Consider the following 25,637-nt stretch of genomic DNA (forward strand, 5'->3'; position numbering starts at 1 on the left):
ACACTAATGTAACTACACTTACATTCTATTTGTAACAACAAGTAAAGTTTGAAAGTACCATCTAATCTTTTATTTATCTATTCATGTCAGTAGAATTCATAGCAATCTAATGCACATAGAGATGCCAACACTCGATTTCAGTGTTTGATAAGTTAATGACGGACAACTCTTCAGGCTGTATTTCTACCATTTTCATAATACAAAGCGGTAACACCAAAGTGAACACGCAAATAGTTAAATGTTATATTCAGTTAAAATTTTTATGAAGATAACTATGAAAGTGTAAGAAATAAAGAAAAATATTCGCCTTTGTTTACAATGGTTAACTAAACAAGCACAATTAGTACGAGGGTCAGTCAAAAAGTAATGCCTCCTATTTTTTTTTCTACGTTTAATTGTCAGGAAATTTAAATGCAATTACATAGGTTGAAAACCACAACATTGAGGATCATTTTGTCATTTTTCAATGTAATCTCCGCCCATCTCTACAGTTTTGGTCCATCTTTGAACAAGGGCATGTATCCCAGCAAGGTAAAAATCACAGCTCTGCTTCCTAAGCCATTGACGCACGGATGTTTTGACGGCCTCCTCATCTTCAAAATGAATCCCACGATGAGCTTCTTTTAGTGGCCCGAAAAAGTGGAAGTCTGATGGTGCCAGGTCAGGGCTGTATGGGGGATGAGGCAAAACTTCCCTTCCAATTTTGACAATCTCGTCAGAGGTGTGACGACTGGTGTGTGGTCTTGCATTGTCATGCAAAAGAAGAACATCTGCCATTGATTTTGTTGGGCGAACTCGCTGAAGACGTGCTTTAAGTTTTTTGAGGGTTGTGACGTATTGAACAGAATTTATTGTGCATCCCTGCTCCAAAAAATCAACCAGAATCACACCCTCTGTATCCCAGAAAACTGTTGCCATAACTTTCCCTGCCGATCGCACAGTTTTGAATTTTTTCTTCCTCGGCGAGCTTGTGTGACGCCACTCCATTGACTGCCTCTTTGATTCGGGTTCAAAAAAATGCACCCATGTTTCGTCCCCAGTCACAATTTTTTTCAGAAACTCATCTCCCTCCAAACGGAAGCGCTGCAAGTGTTGGGAGGCTATTGTTTTCCTTGCCTCTTTATTCTGATCGGTTAACATTCTTGGAACCCACCGTGCACAAACTTTTGAGTACCCCAATTGTTTAATAATCGTGATCACACTGCCTTTACTAAGAGAAATAATGCGACACACTTCATCTGCAGTCACCCGACGGTCACCACGAATGATGTCATCAACTTGCTGAATGTTGTGTGGAGTCACTGCACTCACCGGCCTGCCGCTCCGCTTTTCGTCAGTCAACGGTGTTTGCCCTTCAGCTTCCTTACAACGACGAACCCATCGTCTAACAGTGCTGACATCCACTGTCACAACACCATACACCTTCTTCAGTCTTTCATGAATGCGTATGGGCGTTTCACCTTCTGCATTCAAGAATTCAGTCACACAACGCTGTCTCAAACGAACATCGATGTCGGCCATCTTACAAACTTCTGCTGTGCTGCCACTTGTTGACACAGAAAGTTACTACTGCAGTGGATTGCAGAAGAAGGTTTTAGGAATGGCGCCAAATTCAAATTTTTCACTTAACTTAATTTTTTTAAGTAGAAAAAAATGGGAGGCATTACTTTTTGACCGACCCTCGTATGTTTCTTTTCCTGTGACTGCTCTGCAAATGTTGCTCTCTAAGACATCTACATATTGTGGCAAAGTAGGAATTAATAATTGTCCCTATACATCCATCTAATGAAAAAAATACAGTATTTAACTAAATTTGTCAAATGTAAAGTAATCACCAGCTCTAAGGCTGGTTTGAACACTCCATTGTTTTGCTAGGGATGGTCATGGTGGAGGCAGTATGCATTAACTTTCTCTGTCTAGGAGACCAGCTCACCCAATCAGCTACAATAGGACCCATAGTTTTATGTATATTTGTATAATGGCTTGACTGCTTGCATTTTTCATATACACGAAGCTATACACGAAGCACTGCCACATTTGTAAGCAACATTAAGAACCCAAGAAAATCATACAACCTATGTTGGACTTAAAATTAAAACCTCTACATCAGTAATTTAACACTTACTAAGATACTGAGTCACAGAATAGCTGTGCCAACACTGGAAAAGTTACAGTAATTAGATAATGATTGCTAAAACAATTAAGGTACCTTTCCGGCTGAAGAATTCACGAGAATGTTTGCCAGAGAAGATTATACGCCTTGGAATCGGTCCCAAAAGCTCTATAATATGTGCCAGGTGGTCTTCATCACGGGTATAGTCATCTCCAGAGTGCGGCTCGAACAAATAATCCCCTGTTGCTAACTCAAATGCCTGAAAAATATTAAGCAGTAACTCATTAGTTTCCCAACTATTTGGGACACAAGAGAAAAATTGTCAGTATCTGCCCAACAACAGACTTTAAACAGAATGAGTTTGCTTTGGCAGCAAAGACAAGACCTGTTACAATTCTGCCACACTTGATTAAAATTTTTTCAAGGGTAAGTCAAATAGGTCACAAAACAGGATAGAGGCAACAATAATCAATGTTAACTTCCTGAAATTTCTTTCTTTCTTCTACACATTCGCCCTGTATATTCAGACACTTATTCTGTCTCTTTACAAGTCCTTCATAGCCAGTCCATGTATAACCTCTTCGGCTATGACATCATCATTTTCAAAATGTTGACCAACCAAATGATATTTTAGGCACCAAACAGATGAAAGTCACTGGGGCCTAAGTTGGGACTGTAAGGTGGATGTTACAAGCATTCCCAATAAAATGTATGTAACAGCTCGTGCATTTGTTTTGCTGTGCAAAGGAGGGCATAATCATACAGAGGAATTACTCTAGCCAGGTCATTTGCAGTGAATGGCCTGTCAGAGTTCTCGTGGAATGGTGCAATATGACACAGCAATCACGGTCTTATCATGAAGCTGAAATGTAATCGGTATGAGCCCTTGTATGTCTCCAAACACTTTGAGCATAAACTTGCAGCCTGGTGGAATGGACTTTAACTTTTTTTTTAGTGTTGGAGAGATGGAATGTTTCCATTCCATGGATGATCATAGGGTTTCTAGTTGAAGTGATGAAACCAAGACTCATTTTCTGTAATAATTTGTGCCATGAAGTCCTCTTCCTCCTCAACATACTGAACAAGATGCTCCAAAGACAGACCCATTCTATTCATTTTGTGTTTCTCAGTCAACATGCAGAGCACCATTACAAATTATCTGTTCCACACAGGCACTGTAGTTCAAGTTCGCACAACTGCAGAACAACCAGGATGCTCCCACTCTCTTATACATAATTTAAACACAGTATAAGGTAAACTGACATTTGTGACTTATTTATTGACTTACCTCATACCTACCAATTTGATTTCAATTTAATTCAATTTGTTAGGTTCAGTGGTATCATATGAGTCATATGTATTTGGTCATGGAAAAGTTACTATGTAAATCACAGAAAGCCAATAAGAAAGTTTAAAAACATAAAATATTTACAACAGTGTGTAAAACAAATAGTATGTTACAGAACAAGATTCTAAAGTGCTCTAAGTGTTGTACATAATAAAAGGTGTACGGCACAAAGGAGGCTTTTGACTTAGATTTCAAAATCTAGGTTTTAGCAATCAAATACTTCAGTTCTGCCGCAAGCCTACTGACAACAAAACCTGCTGGATAGTGTACACCTAATGTCTGTGGAATGGTTCAAAAGTGTTATCAAAGAGGGAACCTCTCTTCCAACTAGTGAGTGGTGACTGCGGCAGTTTCCTTTGAATGAGTCCATATTAACCAAGCGAAGGAAACACGTTTACAGTGATGGCAAAGTTGGCATTCCCAATTCCACATAGCCTGAGCCAAGTTCCCTAACTAGTAGGGCAAGATTGTTATACTGTCCTTTAGGCACAAAAACATAGCTTTGAGATGTGCCCCCCCCCCCCACCCCCTCCACACACCCATCAAGTGCTGAATGAGATTTTTCCCAAAAGAGTTCTGTACATTGTAAGAATTTAAAATGTTCAACTTCAATAATTAATTGGTCATTTTATGATGACAAAATATCACTTGTGCATGAGTTGTGTGTTGGAAACAATGTGCACTATATTTTATTCCATTAAAACATCAACCTGTTTCTGTAAGCCATGTCCTGATTATTCCAGTATCTTATTTCCTAAATAATTTACATAACATTACCTGTATTTGCCAGTGATGTGTGTCATTTATATTTAGGAAATTTGTAGTGAGGACTATGGGACCAAACTGCTAAGGTCATCAGTCCCTAGGCTTACGCACTACTTAATCTAACTTAAAGTAACTTATGCTAAGGACAACACACACACCCATGCCCAAGGGAGGACTCGAACCTCCAACAGGGGAAGTCGTGTGAACCGTAACACGACGCCTCAGATCGCACGGCTACCAAGAGCGGCTTTATATATATATAACGCTTTTGAATCACCTGCCTTGTCCGGTAGTAGTTCATAAATACACACATTCTGTCAAAAAAAGTGAAACATTTAATCAGTATACACAGTCTGGCAAAAAAAAAAAAAAAAAAAAAAAAAAAAAAAAAAAAAAAAAAAAGCGAAGCACCAACAAGATATGGGTAGAATAAATGAACTTAGTATGCATGTGCACCATTAGCATGCATGTAAGTGATTAAAGTTGAAATTCTCTGCAACACTTAGAACAACCACCAGAGTGCATTAGTGTTGTTTATGTTCAGCATGGGTCTGGTAGGGTAAATAAGGGGCGTGAACAGTGTCAAATGATGAGCGATCACTATGCACAATACAGAGACGCCGTTGACTAAAGCAAGACAGCGTTATCAGCACCTGACAGTTTGAAAGTGGTCTCATAGTGGGTTTTGCCTGGCTGGGCAAATCGTCCAATACACAGATATGGCAGACATTCATATGTGACAGTAGCCCATTGTTCGGCTGCACAGGATCACAAGGCCAGCCATACTCACTGTTGAGATTCCTGTCGACCGCATCTGAGTGCCACAAGGGAGGATCACCACACTTTGCACCACGGACATTGTAACCGTTTCACATATTTACCTGCCATTTCAGAACTAGCAATTGATATCTGCAACTTTTCGTGTCATCCCACAAATTTGCTCAAAGACTAGCAACAGTGGACCAGGGAATTACAGATTAACACCACAACACAAATGGCTATTTGGAGTGGTGCCATGACTAGGACACATGGACTCCTGACAAATGGTGTTGCACTGTGTTCAGTGATGAATTGCAGTTCTGCATTACCCTGGACAACAGTCATCACTGACTATAGTGACAACCTGCGGAGAGGTCCCATTCTTCCAATGTTTTGGAGAGGCACCGTGGTATTACTTTGGGTGCCAGTGCAGGGAGCCATCAGGTAGGACTTCAGGTCACAGCTGGTAGTGATCTCGGGAACACTGATAGCATATTGTTACATCTTGATGTTTCTGAGTCCTTACGGAATACCTTGTATGATGGCACAGTTTTGTTTTGTTTTAGGGTGCAAAAACAGCTGGGGTCATATGCACCCAAGTCAAAAGAACATGAAGACAGAGATGAGTTAAAAAACGACTATAAATCAATCCCAATTGGTGTAAGAGAAAACAGCTAAAAACAGGGACGTGGAGAAAGGACTTCAAAAGACACCAGACAGAAACGGAGGTCCAAAACCAAAAATTAAATGGCCTTTGGCATATTGCTTTGTCCGATAAAATATAAAACGTGGTCAACAGCCCATGCATCATTTGCTAAAATGGCTGGTAACTCAGATAGCAAATCCAAGCGGGAACATAAACGGTTAAAAAAAAAATGGGAATTCCGTCAGGAAGTGGCAGACAGTTAAAACTTGGGTGCAATGCATACAAAGTGGTAGGAGGAGTGCCACTTATCAAATGACAATGGCTAAAAAGGCACTCCCCAAAATGCAACCAAGTTAAAATGACTTCATCCCAGGGGGAGGGCCGAGAGGAGGTCGTCCGAGCCACTGGGAGAGGCTTAATAGTCCAGAGCTTATTCTCAGAAAGGGAGGACCTATATCAAAAGGCATGGGCATCAATGAAGAAGGTACACACGACACCACAGTCCGAGAGCCATCAGTGTTCACAAAGGTACTATCGCGAAGTTCCATGTGAAGGTCGTGAAACTGAAGGCGATACAGCGAGGCTGGAGTAGTTTCCTTAGGAAGCGAATCAAGGCCAAAGGTAACACGGGTCGCTTCATGCAACCAATGTGGCGAAGGGTTCACATCCACCAGGAAAGTTGCACTAGCATGAAGTTAAGCCACGGCAGCAAGTGCTGAAAGTGGATTCCAGGAGGTAACAGAAAAGAGGGACACACACAGGACTCATCGAAGGAGGAGGCATAGGATGGGTGGCCACACATGGCAGACAAACGGAATGCATACCTGCTGATGAGGAAGTCACGGCGGTAGGACAGTGGGAGTTCAGCAGCTTCAGCATACAGGCTTTCAACGGGGCTAGTGTAAAAGGCTGCAGTGGCCAAACGGGTGGCACGATGGTGGATAGTGTTGAGACGGTGTAAGGACGGATGTGCAGACTCATAAACAAAGCACCTATAGTCTAGTTTCGAACAGACGAGGGACCGGTACAAACGGAGGAGGGTGGTTTGATCTGTACCCCAGGAAGTATCATTGAGGGCACGTAGGACATTGAGGAGCTGCGTACAGCGGGCTGCCAGGTAGGACACTTGGGAGGGCCAAGAGAGTTTCCTATCAGCATGAGCCCCAGGAATTTCATAGTTTCAACAGATGGAAGACCAACAGGCCCAAGACGTAAAGATGGTGGGAGAAACCAATTGTGCCACCAGAAATTCATACAGATGGTTTTGTCAGTGGACAAATGAAAGCCATTGTCGATGCTCCAGGAGTAAAGACGATCAAAGACACTGCTGAAGACGTCTCTAAGTGAGACAGGTCCATGGAGAACTGCAATAGGTGGCAAAATTGTCAACAAAAAGGGAGCTAGAGATGCCTGGCAGGAGACAGGCCATTATAGGGTTAATGGTGATAGCAAAGAGGATGATACTCATGACAGACCCCTGAGGCACACCAGTTTCCTGCATAAAGGTGTCCGACAAGGCAGAACCTACACACATCCTTAAAACTTGGTCATTTAAAAAGTAGTGAAGGAAACGGTAGGCGGCCACGGAAGCCCCATGTGTAAAGAGTTCGGAGGATGCCAGTTCTCCAGCAGGTGTCGTACGCCTTCTCCAAATCGAAAAACACGACCACAGTCTGGAATTTCTGCAGAAAACCATTCATGACATGGGTGGACAAAGTAATTAGATGCTCAACTACAGAATGGCACACTTGAAATCCTCACTGTGCTGTCGTTAGTAAATTGTGAGACTCTAGCCACCATACCATGATGACACTGTGGTCCCAATTTTCAATAGGAAAATGATCATCCACACACAGCATCGGTCTCCTCAAACTGTCTGCACGACAATGAGGTATTTCCACAGTGAGCAAGAGCTTGAGATCTGTCCCCGATAGAATACTGAGAGACCAGCTCAGATGTCGATTCCATCCCAGAGCCGACATTCAGGATACTGAGGACCATTTACAACAGCTGTGGGCCAGCTTCCGCATTCAGGATACTGAGGGCCATTTACAACAGCTGTGATCCAGCTTCCATCAGGAGAGGAACAATGGCTTTACAATGCCATTTCCAACCAAATTTGTGCACACAGGCATGCCAGAAGGGGTGCAATGCCATGCTGATAAGTGTCTCACATACTGTCAAGTGATTTGTAAAGTAACATTACGTACCCTTTCAACTGGTGAAGTTTCATTTCATTTCTTTTACATGCTTCATATTTCTTATCAAGCAATGTATATTAAGAAGAGCAAAGGATCCAGAACTGAATCATGTTAGATTCAAAATTCTTCATCCACAGATTTCTGCAATTCTCCACACTTACCAGCTGAGATGTTACGACTGGCACTCTACTGTCAAAATGAGCACACGTAGATTTTGATAATGGTGTGATGTGATGGACCCTCCCAGGAACCACCTTATCGTAGGCACCTTCAGTGCCAGGTGGGAAGGTTTGCACACTCTGACGAAGACGAGAGCTGTGCCGGTGGTAGCGTAGCTACTGGAAAGGTCACTTAAGTCAAATTGGTCTCGATGCAGGAGTCAGACAAAGTGTCTGTCCCACAACGTAGAGAGAGAGAGAGAGAGAGAGAGAGAGAGAGAGAGAGAGAGAGAGAGAGAGAGAGAGAGAGAGAGAGGGGGGGGGGGGGGGTGTCTCTATACGTGGATGGAAGCCAACCCTCATAGAAGGGATACTGGGAGACTATCAGGCTGGATTTAGGAGGAACAGATCCACAGTGGATCAGATATTTTTATTAAGAAGAGAAGTTTTATGAGTGTGACAAGCAACTACATCAGTTGTACACTGATTTTAAGCAAGCGTATGACAGCCTACACAGGAACAAAATTATACAGATCATGAGAGAATTTAGAATCCCACTAAAACTGGTCAATTTAACAGAAATGACAATGAAAGCAACAGTGTCTAAAGTAAGAATAGAGCAAGAAGTGTCTGGTGAATTCCAAGTACAGAGAGGGCTACGACAGGGAGATGTGATCTCTACAATGCTATTTAATTTAGTTTTAGAAAAGGTGATGCGGCACATGCCAATAAACACAAGAGGAACAATATTTAATAAGTAAATTCTAGTGGTTCCATATGCGGATGACATAGCATTAATGGCAAGGAATGTAAGGGCACTAAAGGGGAACTATGACACATTAGAGAAAGCAGCAAGAGAAGTAGGTTTAGAAAAAAACATAAACAAAACAAAGTGTATGGCGATGGCCAAAAGAATTCAACAGTAATAAATGGGAAAGAATATGAAAGAGTGAAAACATGTAAATATTTAGGTACTGTAATAACGGAGGACAATAAAGTAGCAATAGAAATTCAAGAAAGGATAGCGAGTGGAAATCGTTGCTATTTTGCAGCACTTTTTGGACAGATGGATATTGTTGTTAAAATTAAGCAGGGAAGAATAAGATGGGCAGGACATGTACAGAGAATGACAGAAACTCAGAGCGTCAAGAAAGTTTTCATGGGAAAACCAGACAGGAGAAGGAGAAGAGGTAGACTCAGGAAAAGGTGGCTGGACGATATGGAAGAAGATCTAATGGCGATGGGAATAAGAAATTAGAGGAGAAAGGGGGGGGGGGGGGGCAATGGACAGAGAAGAATGGAGGCATGTGATACAAGACGCCAAGGTTCTTCAAGAACCAACCAAGAAGAAGGAGAAGAAGAAGAAGAAAAAATGATGTGATAGAAATAGTGTGTGTGAGATGCATGGGATAAAGAGAAGCTATTTGTGAACTGAGTGTCCAGAGACTGGTGAAAACTGCTGATTCAAACAAGTGTAACAAAGGGAACTTTTTGACGTCTGTGGCCTAGAAACAATTAACATACAGTTAGCGAGACTTGTTTAATTTTAGTGAGCAGTTGTCATTAGTCTCTCTCAGAAATGGAGAAATTCAGTTAAACGGCTAGTGAACATGTGAGTAATGCACAGCGTGGATGTGGTCATCCTAAGCAATACATTGTGCAACTAACAACTGTAGCAGTGACTACTACTACTACTACTACTACTACTACTACTACTACTACCACCACCACCACCACACCACCACCACCACCACCACCACCGAGTGACGTGGCACAGTTGTTAGCACACTGGACTCTAATTCGGGAGGATGATGGTTCAAATTCATGTCCAGCCATCTTGATTTAGGTTTTCCATGATTTCCCTAAATCTCTTCAGCCAAATGCCACAATGGTTCCTTTGAAAGGACACGGCCAACTTCCTTCCCCATCCTTCCCTAATTTGATGGGACCGATGACCTTGCTGTTTAGTCCCCTTCCCCAAATCCACCAACCAATCCACCCATCTACCCACCATCACCAGTAATAGTAGTAGTATTCAGCTGTGGATCATGTCACGGTTTGACATGGTGAAAAAATGCTTACACACTTACAGCTCAAATTTGACAAAGATGGGACAATTGGAACATTCCCTGGAATTCATCATCATGATCTTCAAATGCTGAGCTCCTTGGGGATGACACCACAGTAACAGAATAAAAATGGTCTGCAGTAACAGTGACACACTCCACAACTTTCATGATGCACTCTATAGGTGTCACAAGTCTTAGGAGGTCATTGCTTTATAGTAGGAGTAACCCTGGCATTTGCCTGAAGTAATTTAGGAGGAACACACAAATCTAAATCAGGATGAGCAGGTGGAGATTACAGTCCCTATCCTGATAAATAAAACAGCCAGTCCTTTTAAAAGAGTACAACCTCATTCGGTTTACCCCTAGTCTACAATACAGTTTTGCAAAGAATAATAAACCTTGCATTACAATGTCCATTCATTTCTCAATACTAATTACCACATAAAATACACACATTATATTCCACAACGTATCTCTACACCCATTATCAGCTGACATCAGGATTATGGCAACAATGTTTGGTTTCCATTTTTTGCACCGCAGTTTCCCACTTGCTTGCCTGTAAAATTGAGTCTGCACCCGATCATGGGGTTCAATGCTGAAGAAGATGCAAGTGTTTCAGAGTATATTGCATAATATATTGTACAATTCTGTAAATCTGGCTCTTCAGCACACAATCCATGTACTTGTCATTTCAGAGCTAATCGTCGTCGTCATCGTCATCATGATACTGTAGTGAGCATAGAATATTTTGACAGGGGCGCACATAACAACAGAAATTAGTTGTGTGATCAAGTCATAACACAGGTTGTTTCATCACCTTCAAAATAGTGTCAAAATAATGTGTCCTCCAAGAGAATATTTACTTGACTGCACTGTGGGACTTATAGGAAGCAGCATTTTGTTCTACGAATTTGCAAGACTTGTGACACCTATAGAGTGCTTCATGAAAGTTGTGGACTGTGTCACTATTACTGCAGACCATCTGTACTCTGTTACTGTGGTGTCATATTCAAGGAACTCAGCATTTGAAGATCGTGATGATGAATTGCAGGGGATGATCCACCTCAGCACATACTAACCCTATCAAAACATCTAGTATGTGTATATCAGTTCCATGTTATCTAACAAACTGTGTGGCATCTGCAAAAGCAACCAGTGCCATCTACTTCAGGTGAAATATTGGTGGCATTTAAAACCTTCGCTAAGCCAAAACCTCAAAGCCTTGCACACAAGTGATGGACCAAAAAGCTTTTAGGAGAACAGCTGATATTCTGGCTGATCTGCACACACACACACACACACACACACACACACACACACACACACACACACACGGGTTAAGAAGGTAGCCACAGTTATTTTACATTCACTCAATCTTTTCATCACTCACAGCCGTAAGTAATTATCATCGCGCAACTCTCTCTCTCTCTCTCTCTCTCTCTCTCTCCCCCCCTCCCTCCTTCCTTCCTCCCCCCCCCCCTCCCTACCCCTTCTCCCTCTCCATCATCAGCTACCCTCTGGCAAGTGAGTATCTTTACTGACCACAACCACAACCACACACACAGGAGCTTTTCATGTACGAAAAGTCAACCAACATTCTTTCAGCAAAGAACATTATGCAGGCAATATTATATGGGACAGGATCACAACAGAACAGAGGATCCTCAAGGACTCTGATGCCCGTTGCAAATGAAGGTCAGTTCTATTAAATTTTTGACAGATGTACTGGAGCACTGTTATGATGGAAGAAGCAACTACTGGGCCTTTATTGTAAATACAGCTGCTACACAAGGCCAGACTTGTCCCATGCATCACCTCTCAGTGACTTTTGCTCTGAGAGAGTCTAGCACCATGTATTCAATACACAGTGAAATAACCCAGGTTACCACCATTCTTTTCATGAAATGCGAGGATTTTCACACTGGAGGAGATGAACCAACCTTTTTAAACACCCTCTTCTTGTTTTACGAACCTGTCTGGAACATCACAACAACAAAGCAAGTTTCATAAACATTAAAAATGTGAGTGATGTACACCACCATGTTTAGCTATTATCAATTTCTTTTTCAATGGCACAAGACACAATGCATTACCAAAATTGCTCTTCAGGAGTGTGATAGCAACAAAGAACATAGGTTCGTCATTTTGATGTCATGTTATGGGACAGAGTCAGCTGCAATTTTCCTAAATGCACCAAAATTCATCTCCAGTTTGACATTACTCCTCTGAAACTGCCTAAGACATCTGAGTATGGTATACTGATGTGGCTAGCATTCTCTGACCACTTTATCATCATTTACTCATTCACTACCATTCCCAAGAAAAGCTTTATTGCAGAACTTCTTACTGCTCTTCTCTGTTCAACTACAATTAACAGCTACAGCATATCTGACATCAGGAGTTCAGGCTCTTTGCTATAGCACATCTATAGGCAAAGCTACGAATATTCAGAAGCTGGCTCTAACAAGGAGAGGACGCCTACTCGTCATCGCAGAAATTCAACCAAATTCATGGTACATTTAGGGCGTGGTGAGACATGAAAGACCCCAAATAGGAACTTCAAATGGCCAAGCATTTACGAAATAAAAGAAACTCTGATACCAATCAATCATCATGTGCACCTCATCAATTGTCCCTGTGACAATGTGTTTAGGAAGCGGTGTTTGGCTCAGAGGTAAGAGAACAGATTCGTACAGAAAGGGTCACAGGTTTGACTCTGTCCAGCAGCAAATATTTTTGTGCTCCTTGGCAATGCATACACTACTGACATCACAATTAACCGTAATATTATATGGGTTATGTTGTCATGGGATGTCAGTCTTTAAAACAAGCACATTTTCTTACAAACTTGGAGTTGTGAACGATCCATAAGGTGCAAACACAAATGATCATATACAGTGAGTTTAATTTGACCTCAGTGATGCTGTCGGCACAAACAACACTAGCCCCAACGATGCCAGCCTGAATGGTGGGCAGCTATATAAAGGCCACTACCAGACAATAGATCATCCGTTACCATGCATTCAGGTTCCGTGTACATACTGTACTACTGATTCTACACTGTTCTACGAGTACTGAACTCCCTCTCATAGATACTCACTCTGGATATGGTTATTTTCACACTTATTTTGACCGTACTTAGAATTGGTATGACTGTCCGTGTTGTGAACTTTGCTGTTGATGTGTGCCTTAATCGTCAGACAATGTCTTGTTGTACTGATTTACAACAGTTAATAGACAGTTCTAGCCAGGTAACTCATTCATCTGCTTACTTTTGACCGGGTAACATGAATATTGAGAGATAAGTGTGCGAATGTTCTGGGAAATATCGCAATCATTGCAGACAAAACAAATCAAATATGTTGGACAAAAGTGAAAATTTTAACATGCCTGGAATGTGTGTAGATAAAGAACAGGAGCCACATGGTAATAGCCTCCACAGCGATGCATCGAAGCGACAATTGAAGAAGGCACTGGATTTATGTTTACAGCATTTGAAAGAAGAGAATCTGATCACATCAGATAGTTCCACAGTAATAACCAAAGAACACATTCAAATAGCAAATAAAATACATCAGAAAATACTAGACATTTTATTCGAATATACATTTGTGTGTGATAAGGAGTTGATTCGGTTTGATGACGTTGCTGAAGAATGTGAATATGCAGGCATGAAGGGTGGCATTTCGACAGGTGATGACAACAAATCCGATGACAAAAAAAATGAAAGAAGATCCAGAATCCGCTCCACTGGATTACAAAATAATGGCAGTTAATCTTACAAAAACACATACAAAGTGGAAGTGAAAGAGTCTACAAATAAAATGTGCATCTCGCTTGAAGCATATGTAGGATTTGAAAATTTGGGAAGAACATATTAAACACAGTGGAGCTCAGAATGACAAATATTACACAACTGATTCTTGGGTGTATGATAGCTTCATAGAAGCATGGAGCTGTAACCAGCAAGTCACAACTAGAAACTTGCAACAATGGGCACTTGCTGCTGTGAGACACTTTCCAGATTTGGAATTCAAAGCTTCAGCAACGAGGGTCAAAGGGCTTAAAGAAAGGCATAAAATCCATCAGAGAAAGTTACAAAATTTGTACTGGAAAGAGCGGCTGCTACTACTGAGGAAACCTTTGGTGTGGCAGAGAATTTTTGTCACGAGTCTCAAGCTATTATCCCCAACTATGACAAGAACTTTGTTATCAACACCGATCAGACAGGTAAGTCAACATTTTATTTGTCTACGGCAATCGCCATACACTTTGCACTGTCACATATACTAGGTTTACATCTGTATCATCTCTTTCCAGGCTGCCATTATCAGCTGACATATGACTGAACCCTAGAACACACAGGGTCAAAAGTGGCATGCATGAAACGAAAGGATATGAATAAAGTAACACCAGGAAAACTATTGCCACATGTTTACATATCGCTACAGGAGATTACTGATTCTTTTGGACCAAAGGTTAAAAAATCAGTAGGTGCGTATGCAAATACACAAATGTTATCATCACTTCTTCAAAATCTGGTAAACTGACAACAGACTTGTAAAAATATATATATATATATAATGACGATGTAAATAAAACAGAAAGAAACTTCCACATGAGAAAAATATATTAAAAATAAAGATTCCAAGACTTACCAAGCGGGAAAGCGCCGGCAGACAGGCACATGAACAAAACACACAAACACACACACAAAATTACGAGCTTTCGCAACTGGCAGTTCCTGACGAAGCAACTGCCAGTTGCGAAAGCTCGTAATTTTGTGTGTGTGTTTGTGTGTTTTGTTCATGTGCCTGTCTGCCGGCGCTTTCCCGCTTGGTAAGTCTTGGAATCTTTATTTTTAATATATATATATATATATATATATATATATATATATATATATATATATATATAACTGGTGTGATGAAGACCTACATGCAAGAGAATAAATGTTTTCTATTGACTGACTTGTGGGAAGGACAAACAAAGCCACAATAATACATCGAACTGTTCCAAGATGAAGACGGATTGCCAACGTGCAGTATCAAACTAATTCCCCCAAATGTATGCCACTAGTGCAACCCTGTGATGTATATTTTTATCATCAGGTGAAAAATCTAATTAAGAAATGTCAAAACTGCACTTACCTCATCTAGACAGAAGAAGAAATAACTTTCTGAGAAGCTTGCATCAAGCTACATTCCATTATACATCACAAGCTATCCTCGCACGTATTCAGCGACATGCTGCTATAGGCGTGGTTCGCTGCTGTACTACGCGATGAAAGAAGCTGTTTTCAGAATGTCAATCAAGTTTGTTTTTCTATGGAGACATTAAAAAACCCATATCAGTGTAAAAAGACGGCACTTATAATGAGCGCAAGATGTGGTCAAAATTACTGCTTCCCCTGTTTCTTTGATGAATATCACCCCAGTACATGTAATTGATCAATTGCAGAAGAATGGAAGTATTGATTTACATAGACAACATTCCAGTGTACATATTAACTACAATCCCTTTTTAAATGCTTACAGTACTGCAATTCATTCTATGCCTATACTTTTTGTACTTATACAAATTAATAAAATAACTTATATGATGTTGCAGTTAATTCTGATGTCAGTAGTGTATGCATTGCCAAGCAGCACAAAAATATTTGCCACTGGGTGGAGTTGAACCTACGATCCTTTCAATGCAAATCCGATATTTTACCATTGAGCCAAACACCGCTTCTGAAACACACTGTCACAGGGATAATTGATACGGTGCACATGGTGATAGATCCGTATCAAAATTCATTTTATTTCCTAAACACTTGGCCATCTACTGTTACCACTTGGGGCACTTTCTTGTCTCACCACGCCCTACACGTACCATAAAGTTGGATAAATTAGGCGATGATGGGTAGACGTCCTCTCCTTGTCAGTTGCCCACACGGAGCCTCGCAATACGAAAGCTCCCTAGCACACCTTGAATATGCCTGATTACAGAAAAACTATAGCTCGGAGAGTGTGTTTCTAAAATAAGAGTTACTGCGCTGAAGCTGTATAGAACTAGGCAGTTTATTCATATATGAAGGTCAACTTGATTTTTGGATATCAAGCAACTGCACAGCAATTCCAAATCTCTTTCTAGCCAGTGTTGAGATGGAATCAGGTGGAAGGAAAATACAAAAGGTGTTAATGACAGGCTCAAATATGATACAATAGTTGGGGATCACGTGAAGGTAATTACACCTACGCAGACTGAAAGAAAAGTGAACTCAGCAAAGGAGTCTTTCACACACATACTCCACATCTATGCACGGACAAGCGTTACACTTGCCACTAAACCTGACACTTCAAATTACCCCCTGAAATTTCGGACCTCTGTTTCACCAAACTCAAGGTGTGGCACGATGTGTCAGCATTTTCACAATCCATTCAACTGTTATCTGCTGCAGAGGCTTACAGCTTATGTGAAAGAATGACTGCAAAGATACAGAATACACAAGCAGGCAGAAAAACAGTCATTAAAAGCAGAAGCCACCAGACAAAAGACATTACAACCAGCCACACAAAGAAAGTCCCCACCAGAGACAAGAAGCAACGCAGCAACAAGGCAAGTCTCATACACAAAGAATACAAAAGGTGGGACTAATATCTAACTGAATATGGTCACAATCCAGAACTCAAATTGTTGGAAATGATGAGAGTGAGCTGTGGTAGAAGAAGAAAATCACACCAGTGACTCAAATTAGGGATCAGGGACAAACATAGAATTGGGGCCAATTAGCTTATGTAATTAATAAGTCCTTATGAAGTTGTCACAGAAATTGCATGTCGAATATGGACCTACTACCTCTAACAACTTCACCTATTACCAACACCATTCAGCAACACACCTTGAGCTAATAATACACGAATCATCTAGAAATACCTGACAAATACATGTGATGCCCTAGTATTCTGGTTTCAGTGCCAAATATCCCACTATCTAACAATATCAGCAATTGGTAAAGCTCTTCTGAACAGCTGGGGCAAACAAAGAAAAAATGTGCTGTGTTCTCACACACACTGAACTGATAATCAGTTTCTATCTTTTAGTGCAAATAAGGAAACAATATTATGGTGAACAACAGGATCATTAGAGATTGAGAACAAGAAATCAGCTGTGTCCTTCTAGAAAAAAAAAGTACAGATGATGTTTCTCAGGAAACTGCAAAATGCGAAGGAGGATGGAATTGTATACATAAAGGAAAATGTTAGAGAAACAAGATGTGCTGCATTGCCTAACTATGGTATCATATCCCACAAAATTAAACATAATTTTCAAAACTGTAACAGTCAAACAGGTTTTTATGACAGTAAATTTACTGGGAAGAAGCATATGGCATGAAGCTCTATAGTATACATACTCTGCAGTTTACAAAATTGATAAATGTGATGTGATACACATTAGAAGAATGCTGACTGCAGTGAAGTACTACATGTATATTTGTGTGTATGTTATTTCGCCCTATTTTCTGTTTATCAAGAATGAAACATGCCATGTACTTTTGAAGTAACAATAAAAAAGCTGCAGCAAGGTGTATAGTGACCTCATAAGAGTGGGGCCGCTACAGTGTAAAGGTGATGGACTGGTTGGTTGTGCAGATAGTGGTGCTAGACAAGGGTGGCTAGGAAAACTCTGCTGCAAGACATCACATTCTTATTTACATTAGTTTTGAGCTATAATGTTGAAGTGCTGTGATGCCCCCGGAGACACCGTCAGTGCCATTAACATTGAAAGATTGTGGTAGTGGGATGGCCGTTTGATATCCGCATCCTGCTCTACTGAAACTATTGAACCCACTCAAAATTGTGTGCACGAGTTAGCACTATGTGGCCTTGAGGGTGCCGTGCCAGTGACATGAGAGCCCCCTGATTTCTCATTGGTGTCCAGCGCTATACGATTAGGAGCTGACCATGGCACAAGTGGTTGGCAGCAGTACCATTCTGGGTGCAAACTGCTGTCCTCCATGGCAGGAGTCTGAGCGCTACCCTGGAGCCTGCAGACAGCATTTCCGCTATGTCATTTAACCCAATGTCATGGAGCGTGCTGCCAGACTGCGCATAACTGTGCTAGAATCAGAGTGTATTTACATTACTTAATAGCATGCTTGTTGTGCCAATACTTTGCTTCCAGGCACATACAGTCAGTCATGTCTCGATGGGTTGGAAATACCGCATAGGTCAATCTGAAGACATATGGCCTTTTTGCAATGTCACCACAATTGCATCCCTCGGCCCAACCACCTTGTGTTGTACGCTTGCCAAATTACTAATCAGTGCCTCCGCACCTACCTGCCTCACATATGACTTCAATGAAGCTTCTTTTCACCCAGTAACTCCAAAAATTAGTGATGGTGTTACATATCTCCCCTCTTTGGAATGACTCAAGACACTGGGTCTGAACCCATGACCAGTCTGCAACAGAAGACTTCACACATATAGTTATTATGTAGGTTATTTACAATATTCTCATATTCTCTTACCTTAAGCAACAAAGCTTAAAAGCCCCACATTCCCTCCATAATTCTTAGCCAATCAGTTTGTCCACCTGTTCTTACATTATTACATAAAACCTCCATTCTCATTTGAGCTACCTATTGAGCATTAATCCTTCCAAATCATTAAACAACTGTTTACATGAATTATCCACTCATTGTTCCCTTGTAGTGTCTTTTATTGTAAGCAACAATGCATATTTTAACAGCACTCAAGGTTCCTTGGCTTCTGAACCACATACAGTTAATACTACAAGACAACTCTCTTATTACTAGATCCAGTTTCTTGCACCACTTGTACCTTCTTATGTACAAATGGTTAACGAGTGCAATAGTATCTGATGTACTGGAGGATTGCATTGATGAGCGGCCCTCTGTCTACCAGGGTAGACGAAGGCTGTGCAAACAGAGACAACACCAACATGGTGCCTGTGGCTGTGACACTTAAGGTCTTGATTGTGTGCTACTACTCTTCCTGATATTGCTGTACATGAAAGCATTTGCTCTAATGAAACCCATCCTCCTTGTGTGTCTGTTAGCCAGTTTAAGTATAGGTTTATGTTAAGACACAATCTTTTAGTCAGGTAGGTCAGATTTCTCACCAAAAGGACAGCTAGTGGCTCCTCTGGCCAGTACAAATGTGGCTGCATTATGTTCAACTTGTTTTCCCCTGTAACAGAGGTTGACAGATGAAAGGTCTGCTCTGAGACCATCACATTAATAATTACTACACACACGCACACACACACACACACACACACACACACACAGTTTCAAATTTTAGCTTCTGTGAGTCTACCTTGCTCATAGTAGTTTGCTACTATAACTTCAGTAATGTTTACAAAATAAACCCACTGAAGACCAGTTTGCTGGAAATCAGGTAGCAGTTCCAGGATGTCACATGGACAGTCCAGATCTCCAGTTTTCCCTAAGTACAATGCATCTGAACATGCCAGTGCACATATTCGCCACCTGGGTCAGGCAGATGGTAACCCTCAGTCTCTGACAGTGAGTTCAGTTAGAGACGTCACCACATCATTGTCCCCATCATCTGCAATTAGCAGTACCTCCTATGTGTTAAGTCCCTCAAGGTTCCTCACTTTAATAGATATGCATGTATGGTGTAACATTTGACCCTGGCTTGCTTGCTGCTAATAGGAAATTGTATTAACACATGTAAGTGTGCTAGATCCGTCCTAGTCTCAGCCATTGCTATGTGGTAATACAATGATAGATTTGACTTTTCTGGTCAGTTCCAGCAGCAATTCCTTCTGGACTTTCCACATACTTACCACACACTGATCTGATATTAACAGAGCTGTACTCAGATGCCCGTGTGCCACATGTAATACTGCTTCCTGTAACTCAGTTGCCATTAACCAAGCACCCCACAAGCTATCAACCAAAGACTGCAGCAATCTCACTACTGCCATTCTCTTATTTAAAGTATCTACCTGGGCCTGTATGACTCCTAGGTCCTTGTTCACAGTATTTACTGTCATCTTCACCAGGTGCATAACCTCCATTGCTAACCTTTGTAATGCTCATTTGTTGTTCAATACCCTTGTTTTAACTGGTTAACCATTTAGTGTGCCATTCTACGGTGGTCTTATTCCTCCCTGCTACATCAGCCACTCCCTCTGTTGTACCATTTAGTTCCTGGATGTCACTGACATGCACAGTCCTGTAAACTGTTTTCAATAGCCTATCTTTTGTGTCTAAGCATCATCACTTGTGTCACCATACTATGTGTGGCACTACTTCCACTACCTGCTGCATTTGCCCTCGCAATTGTTCATACAACTGCTGCACGTTACAGTACTTGCTCTCTACTTCCTTCAGGCCATCTCTCTCTTCCATCTCCTGCCATAACTCCATAAACATACGTTCTTAGTGTCTCACCTCACTGAACATTTCTGAATTGTTCAAGGTCAGCTTCAGTGCCCAAAGATGGCTTGTGAGTACTAAATCCTCTTCATATGTGGTATGTACTACAGTTTCCAATTGTAGTATCTATAGTACCTCAGCGCAACTCCTGATGAATAGGTACAACATTGCCAAGATAAGGGCTCCCCTGATCTTTATTTCAACCTGTGACAACCTGGGGACAGGGAACTCCCATCACTCCCTTACCCCCTTTGGAAGGTCTGCCATCTCAGATACACAGAAGAAAGCCCAACCCTAAAATACACAGCTTACACAAAAATGAATAGAGGAAGTACAGCAATACATATAACATTCCCTCCCATCCTCAACCTCAACTGAAAAGTTGATCACTTATGCATCTAAATAATATGACATCCAACTTAACTTTCAACCACACACATTCAAACACGAAACGTTAACAATTCTCTCCTACTTTTTTGGCCTTAATGCATACAGAATCTCCCGTGAAAGTTGTGCACGGTTTCCACACTCCCCCTTTTTCCTACTGTTGATAGTTTTACCCTCAATTGATTATGACACTTGCATCAGGGATGATAATCCTCTAGCAGAATGAACTTTTGAATTATATGTGCTTACAATGAAAATAAATATATTAATAAATACATTAGTTCACATAACGACTCAATATCCTTTTGACTGTGTGATATACTCTTTCCATCCTACGATTAGCCTGAGGGTGCATTGGACTTGTCCTTAACTTTCTGACCTTTAGTAAATTACACAGCTGTGTTAACAAATTTGACAATGTCTGTCCCTTGTTCAGTAATCATAGTTTCTGACATTTCAAATTTGATCACCCAGCTGTTGACCAATGCTTATGTTACCATTGCTGCCTGTTGGTTAGGGACTGCAACAATTTCCACATATCTAGAAAAATGATCAATAATAGTAAACACAAATCGATTTCTGACTGGAGTGCTGTTGAATGGTCCAAAGGACATCCAACCCCATAATTTTAAATGGTTCCATAACTTTTGGTAACCTCTGCACAGGTATTATCTTATGGCTCATATCTGCCTTCCGTGCACATTGTACACAACTCCTCACATTCTGTACCACATCATCTTTCCTAAATTTCCACCAGCTTGCCTATTCATTGTTCTACAATCCCCATGTCCTGACAATGAGTGGTTGTATGCTTCTTTCACCACATCCTCCTTCAGCCTCACTGACACTAATACCCTTGGCCCCAACCTCATTGTCAAACACAACAACCTGTCACACACATTTAACTGTAGCTGCAATACATACCATCTACATTCTACATCAGCCTGTTGCACTGCTTGCCATTGTGCAAGGTTGGGACACAGCATTTCTAACACCACTACTTTTTGGCTTAATCATAATTTGCAGTTTCTTCCCAGGTTTGTGTATGACATCGTACTCAAACTCACTTAACCTTAATGTCCATCTAGTCAGTTTATTAGAAAGATCCTTAAGCCCTAACAACCACTTACAAGCTGCAGTTATCACCTGAAATTTCTTCTCATACAAAGAACATTGGAAATGCAAAATTACATACTTCACACTAAGCATTTCTTTCTGCTGTGTAGCAGTTCTTCTCCGCCCTGTTCAACTGCTTAGACCCATGGTTCTCTCAATTTACTACTTAACAGAGAATACATCCTACAAATTGATTGGAAACAATGGTTGACAATATAAACCCTTTCTCATAGTCTGGAAAAATTAGTACTGGATTTAATGCTCTCTCTCATTCTTTGAATGCCTCTTGGCATTCCTTCACCCATTCAAACTTTACACACTTTTTAACAGTCACACAAGTGCTCCCACAACATTTGCAAACCCTTTTGTGAGTTTTTTTATAATAAATCCCTAACCCCAAAAAAGATCGCAACTCCTTAGTATTGCTAGAAACTGGAAATTGCCATACTTCTTGTATCAACCCTCAATGCTAATAACATACCCTAAATACATAATTTATTCCAATGAAAGGAACATTTTTCCATGCGTTATGTTAAATTTTTTCTCATAATCTTCTAAAAACTTCTGAAAACTGTTACATATGCTCTGCCATATCCTTTGCAAAAAAAAAAAAAAAAAAAAAAAAAAAAAAAAAAAAAAAAAAAAAAAAAAAAAAAAAAGGTTATACCATTTAAGAACACCATATGCCAACGGGGTTTCAGTCCTCTCCCCACTCCGTCCAGCAAATCATAAAACATTCTCAGATAATTTTTTAACCCAAACTGTATCCGATGATACTGAAAATGGCCCCAGGGGACCGAGGATGCTGTTTTCGTATGCTCCTTCAGGTGCACCTCTTTCTCATGGTACCCACTTCTCAGATGTAAGGTAAAGAAGTACTTGCACTGCCCCAAAGCCACAAACTGTTAACAGTTTCAGTGATGTTCAGAATTAGATATGCATTGGTTACAATTTTGTTGTTATGATGTCCATAGTCACTAAAGAATCTATATATTTTTGTCCCATCTGGTGACTTCTTTGGTACAACCACCACTACTGCACTCCATGGGCTAGTGATTTCCTGTATTACCCCACCCACTAGCTGTTCATCAATGAATTCTTCTAATACTGGTTGCAAATATCTCGGTATATACTGGTGACTCAGTTCCTGTAGAGATACAATGCTGTGTTATAGGTGTTGCTGGTAAATGAACTCAAGAGAAAAAGAAATTCTCTCCAATTCAAACAATAATGTCTTCATCTGCAATCCATCCGTACCTCTATGATCCTTCACTTACTACACAATGCAGTTTTCTCAGTGGTTTGCATACTAATCTGGTGGAAACTGAGTTGCTACTCACATCATTCAGGACTTCCATATTAACTATCAGCATTCCTTTGATCAGCTCTACTCCATTAGCACCAAGATTATCCAAATTCATGGGCATTACTTTCCCATCCAATTCCTCCACCCATGTGTGTACAATGCTGCTCCTTCCAAAGCAATGTGACATGTCTAATACATTACTTTCTGCCAGTTGTTCTATCAAGCACAAAGCATTAACAGGCCATTCCGGTCCAACATTTACTGAGACCAACTTCCCAGTGCCTTATGGCACAATAATGTGTGAGTTAATCCTTTCTGTTTTGACCAAGTTCAGGTGGTTCACCTCTCTAGATTGATGTACGTCACATCAGTATTTCACTGGGGACTGTCTTCTATAGCTGGAACAGTGTCCCTTCAAGTTCACCTACATGTTGTCTAAGGACAATTTTGGCATGCTGTGTTATCAAAACGTCTAACCCTAAGATCATGCAATAACCATCATTTACCCAAGGCACAACTTCTACGTGCTGTTTAAAACACTGTGTCCGAACCACAAAATCTACCACTGCTGATCCCAAAGACACCACATCAATATCTCAAACTCCATGTAAATTACACTGTTGAGGGTTTAATCGCCTCTGACCCGTAAGATCCATGCTTGTTCCTGAAACATGCCCCTGTGTCCAATAAAAACGTGCTTTCTACCTTTCCCTTTTTCCACTATACAACATTCTGCCTCTGCATACATATTAGCTGCATCAAAATTTATCGCGAACTCCATGTAGCAGACCTGAGGTTCGCTTTTGCGTCTAAACTTGCTGATTCATTCCCAATTTCCCCTTACCCAAGCTACAATCTCTGTGGTAGTGCCCAGTCACACCACATATATCTCACTGAGGTTGACAACATTGCCTCTGCACATCTCTAACACCTCACATTAGCAGAGAATTCTCTCCTCTTATGCTGCATTCCTGTTACTACATTAATTTCTTCAAACTCTGATTGTAGAGTATAAATCCTTTTTTGAGGTACCTGTTGTCACACTCTTTGATATATAAGGTGACATGCCCCTTAGGAATGCATCCAACATCCTCTGTTCCACTTCATGGAGTATGACAATTTGCATTAAAACTTGACTATATCTGTGAATAAGACAAAGACAATAGCTTTCAAGGGAAAGAATGCACTCAGATTGAAAATAATAATAAATAAGAAAATTTTTGAACAAGTATTCCACTTCAATTATCTAGCGTGTGGCACTAGTTTTATCTAAGACAAAGACATTGAGAATAAGGTTAATAAATATCAGCTGTCTGTGGAACAACAGGAAGAACTCTGGGAAGAAAAGAAATAAAAATGAAATTCTATGAAGTTATGGCTGTACTCACTCTTGTATACAGCTCTAAATAACAGTAGTTCATGAGATATGTAAGAGGCTGTAACAAAAATGTATAAAATAAGGAATGAAACAACAAGGTCAGATTCAAAAATCTTTTTCCGTTAATAACAGGATAGAAGACAAGAGAATGAAATGAAACAGTCATGTTGACAGAATGACAGGAAACAGACTGCCAAAAAAGATACTTCATTATCGGCCAATAGGAAAGAGAGAACTAGTTAGATCTCATAAGAGATGGTTGATAGAGACCAGAACAGGTGATTAAAACACCTAATCCTTGGAAGATGATGACTCTCCTCTAATCCACATGTCAGCACATTCATCTTCTGTATTATGTCTGCAAAATTGTCTACAGACTCATTATGCTTCTCTGACAGACTATCCAACCACTTGCCAAAAAACACTCATGCTGTTCTGCTTCCTGTACCTTTGTAGCAGGCCTTCTTTCAGTTCATCAAATGTCTGCATGCCTCTTTGTCTGTATATCTGACATACATCTTGGCTTCCCCTACCACGCATAACTTCGTCACCTGTAATTAATGATCCTATGACCATACCCCAATATTAGCAGCTACTGGCAGGCCATCCAACATTACGTTGTCCATTGACTTTCTGATGAAAGGTGTGATCACAGTGATTGTGGCTGGATCTAATAAAGGAGTAGGTTGTTCAGCTAATTCCAACTCTTCATCCCTAGCTGCAAGCCTATTATGCAAGTCCATGTTGTCTGCTCACAACTGCATCTTTTCATTAACCAATACTTGAACTGCCTCCCAACTAGTGACACCCTGCATTTGAAAATCTGCCGTTGCAGAACCTTAATCTCCAATACATACTAAGGATCACAAAATACACTCACAATAAGCCACACTTACATCTTACTTCTTATCATCAGCCATCTGACTAGCCACAAACCCATATCGACAACATTTAATAAAAAGTACTGGTAC

At 40.7% G+C, this 25,637-nt stretch overlaps 1 protein-coding gene across 6 annotated transcripts in view; it reads right to left on the reverse strand.

Moving 5' to 3' along the window:
- The window catches only part of LOC126297438 (SRSF protein kinase 3-like), a 367,448-nt gene that overhangs the window by 11,489 nt on the left and 330,322 nt on the right, over window positions 1-25,637 (reverse strand). For all 6 annotated transcript variants that reach the window (XM_049988286.1, XM_049988284.1, XM_049988287.1 and 3 more), the window contains one exon: window positions 2,210-2,372. In XM_049988286.1, the coding sequence (XP_049844243.1) occupies window positions 2,210-2,372 (163 nt within the window). The remainder of the gene's footprint in view (window positions 1-2,209; window positions 2,373-25,637) is intronic.

This window comes from Schistocerca gregaria, chromosome X (assembly GCF_023897955.1).
Source record: "Schistocerca gregaria isolate iqSchGreg1 chromosome X, iqSchGreg1.2, whole genome shotgun sequence".
In the NCBI taxonomy this organism is placed as follows: Eukaryota; Metazoa; Arthropoda; class Insecta; order Orthoptera; family Acrididae; genus Schistocerca; species Schistocerca gregaria.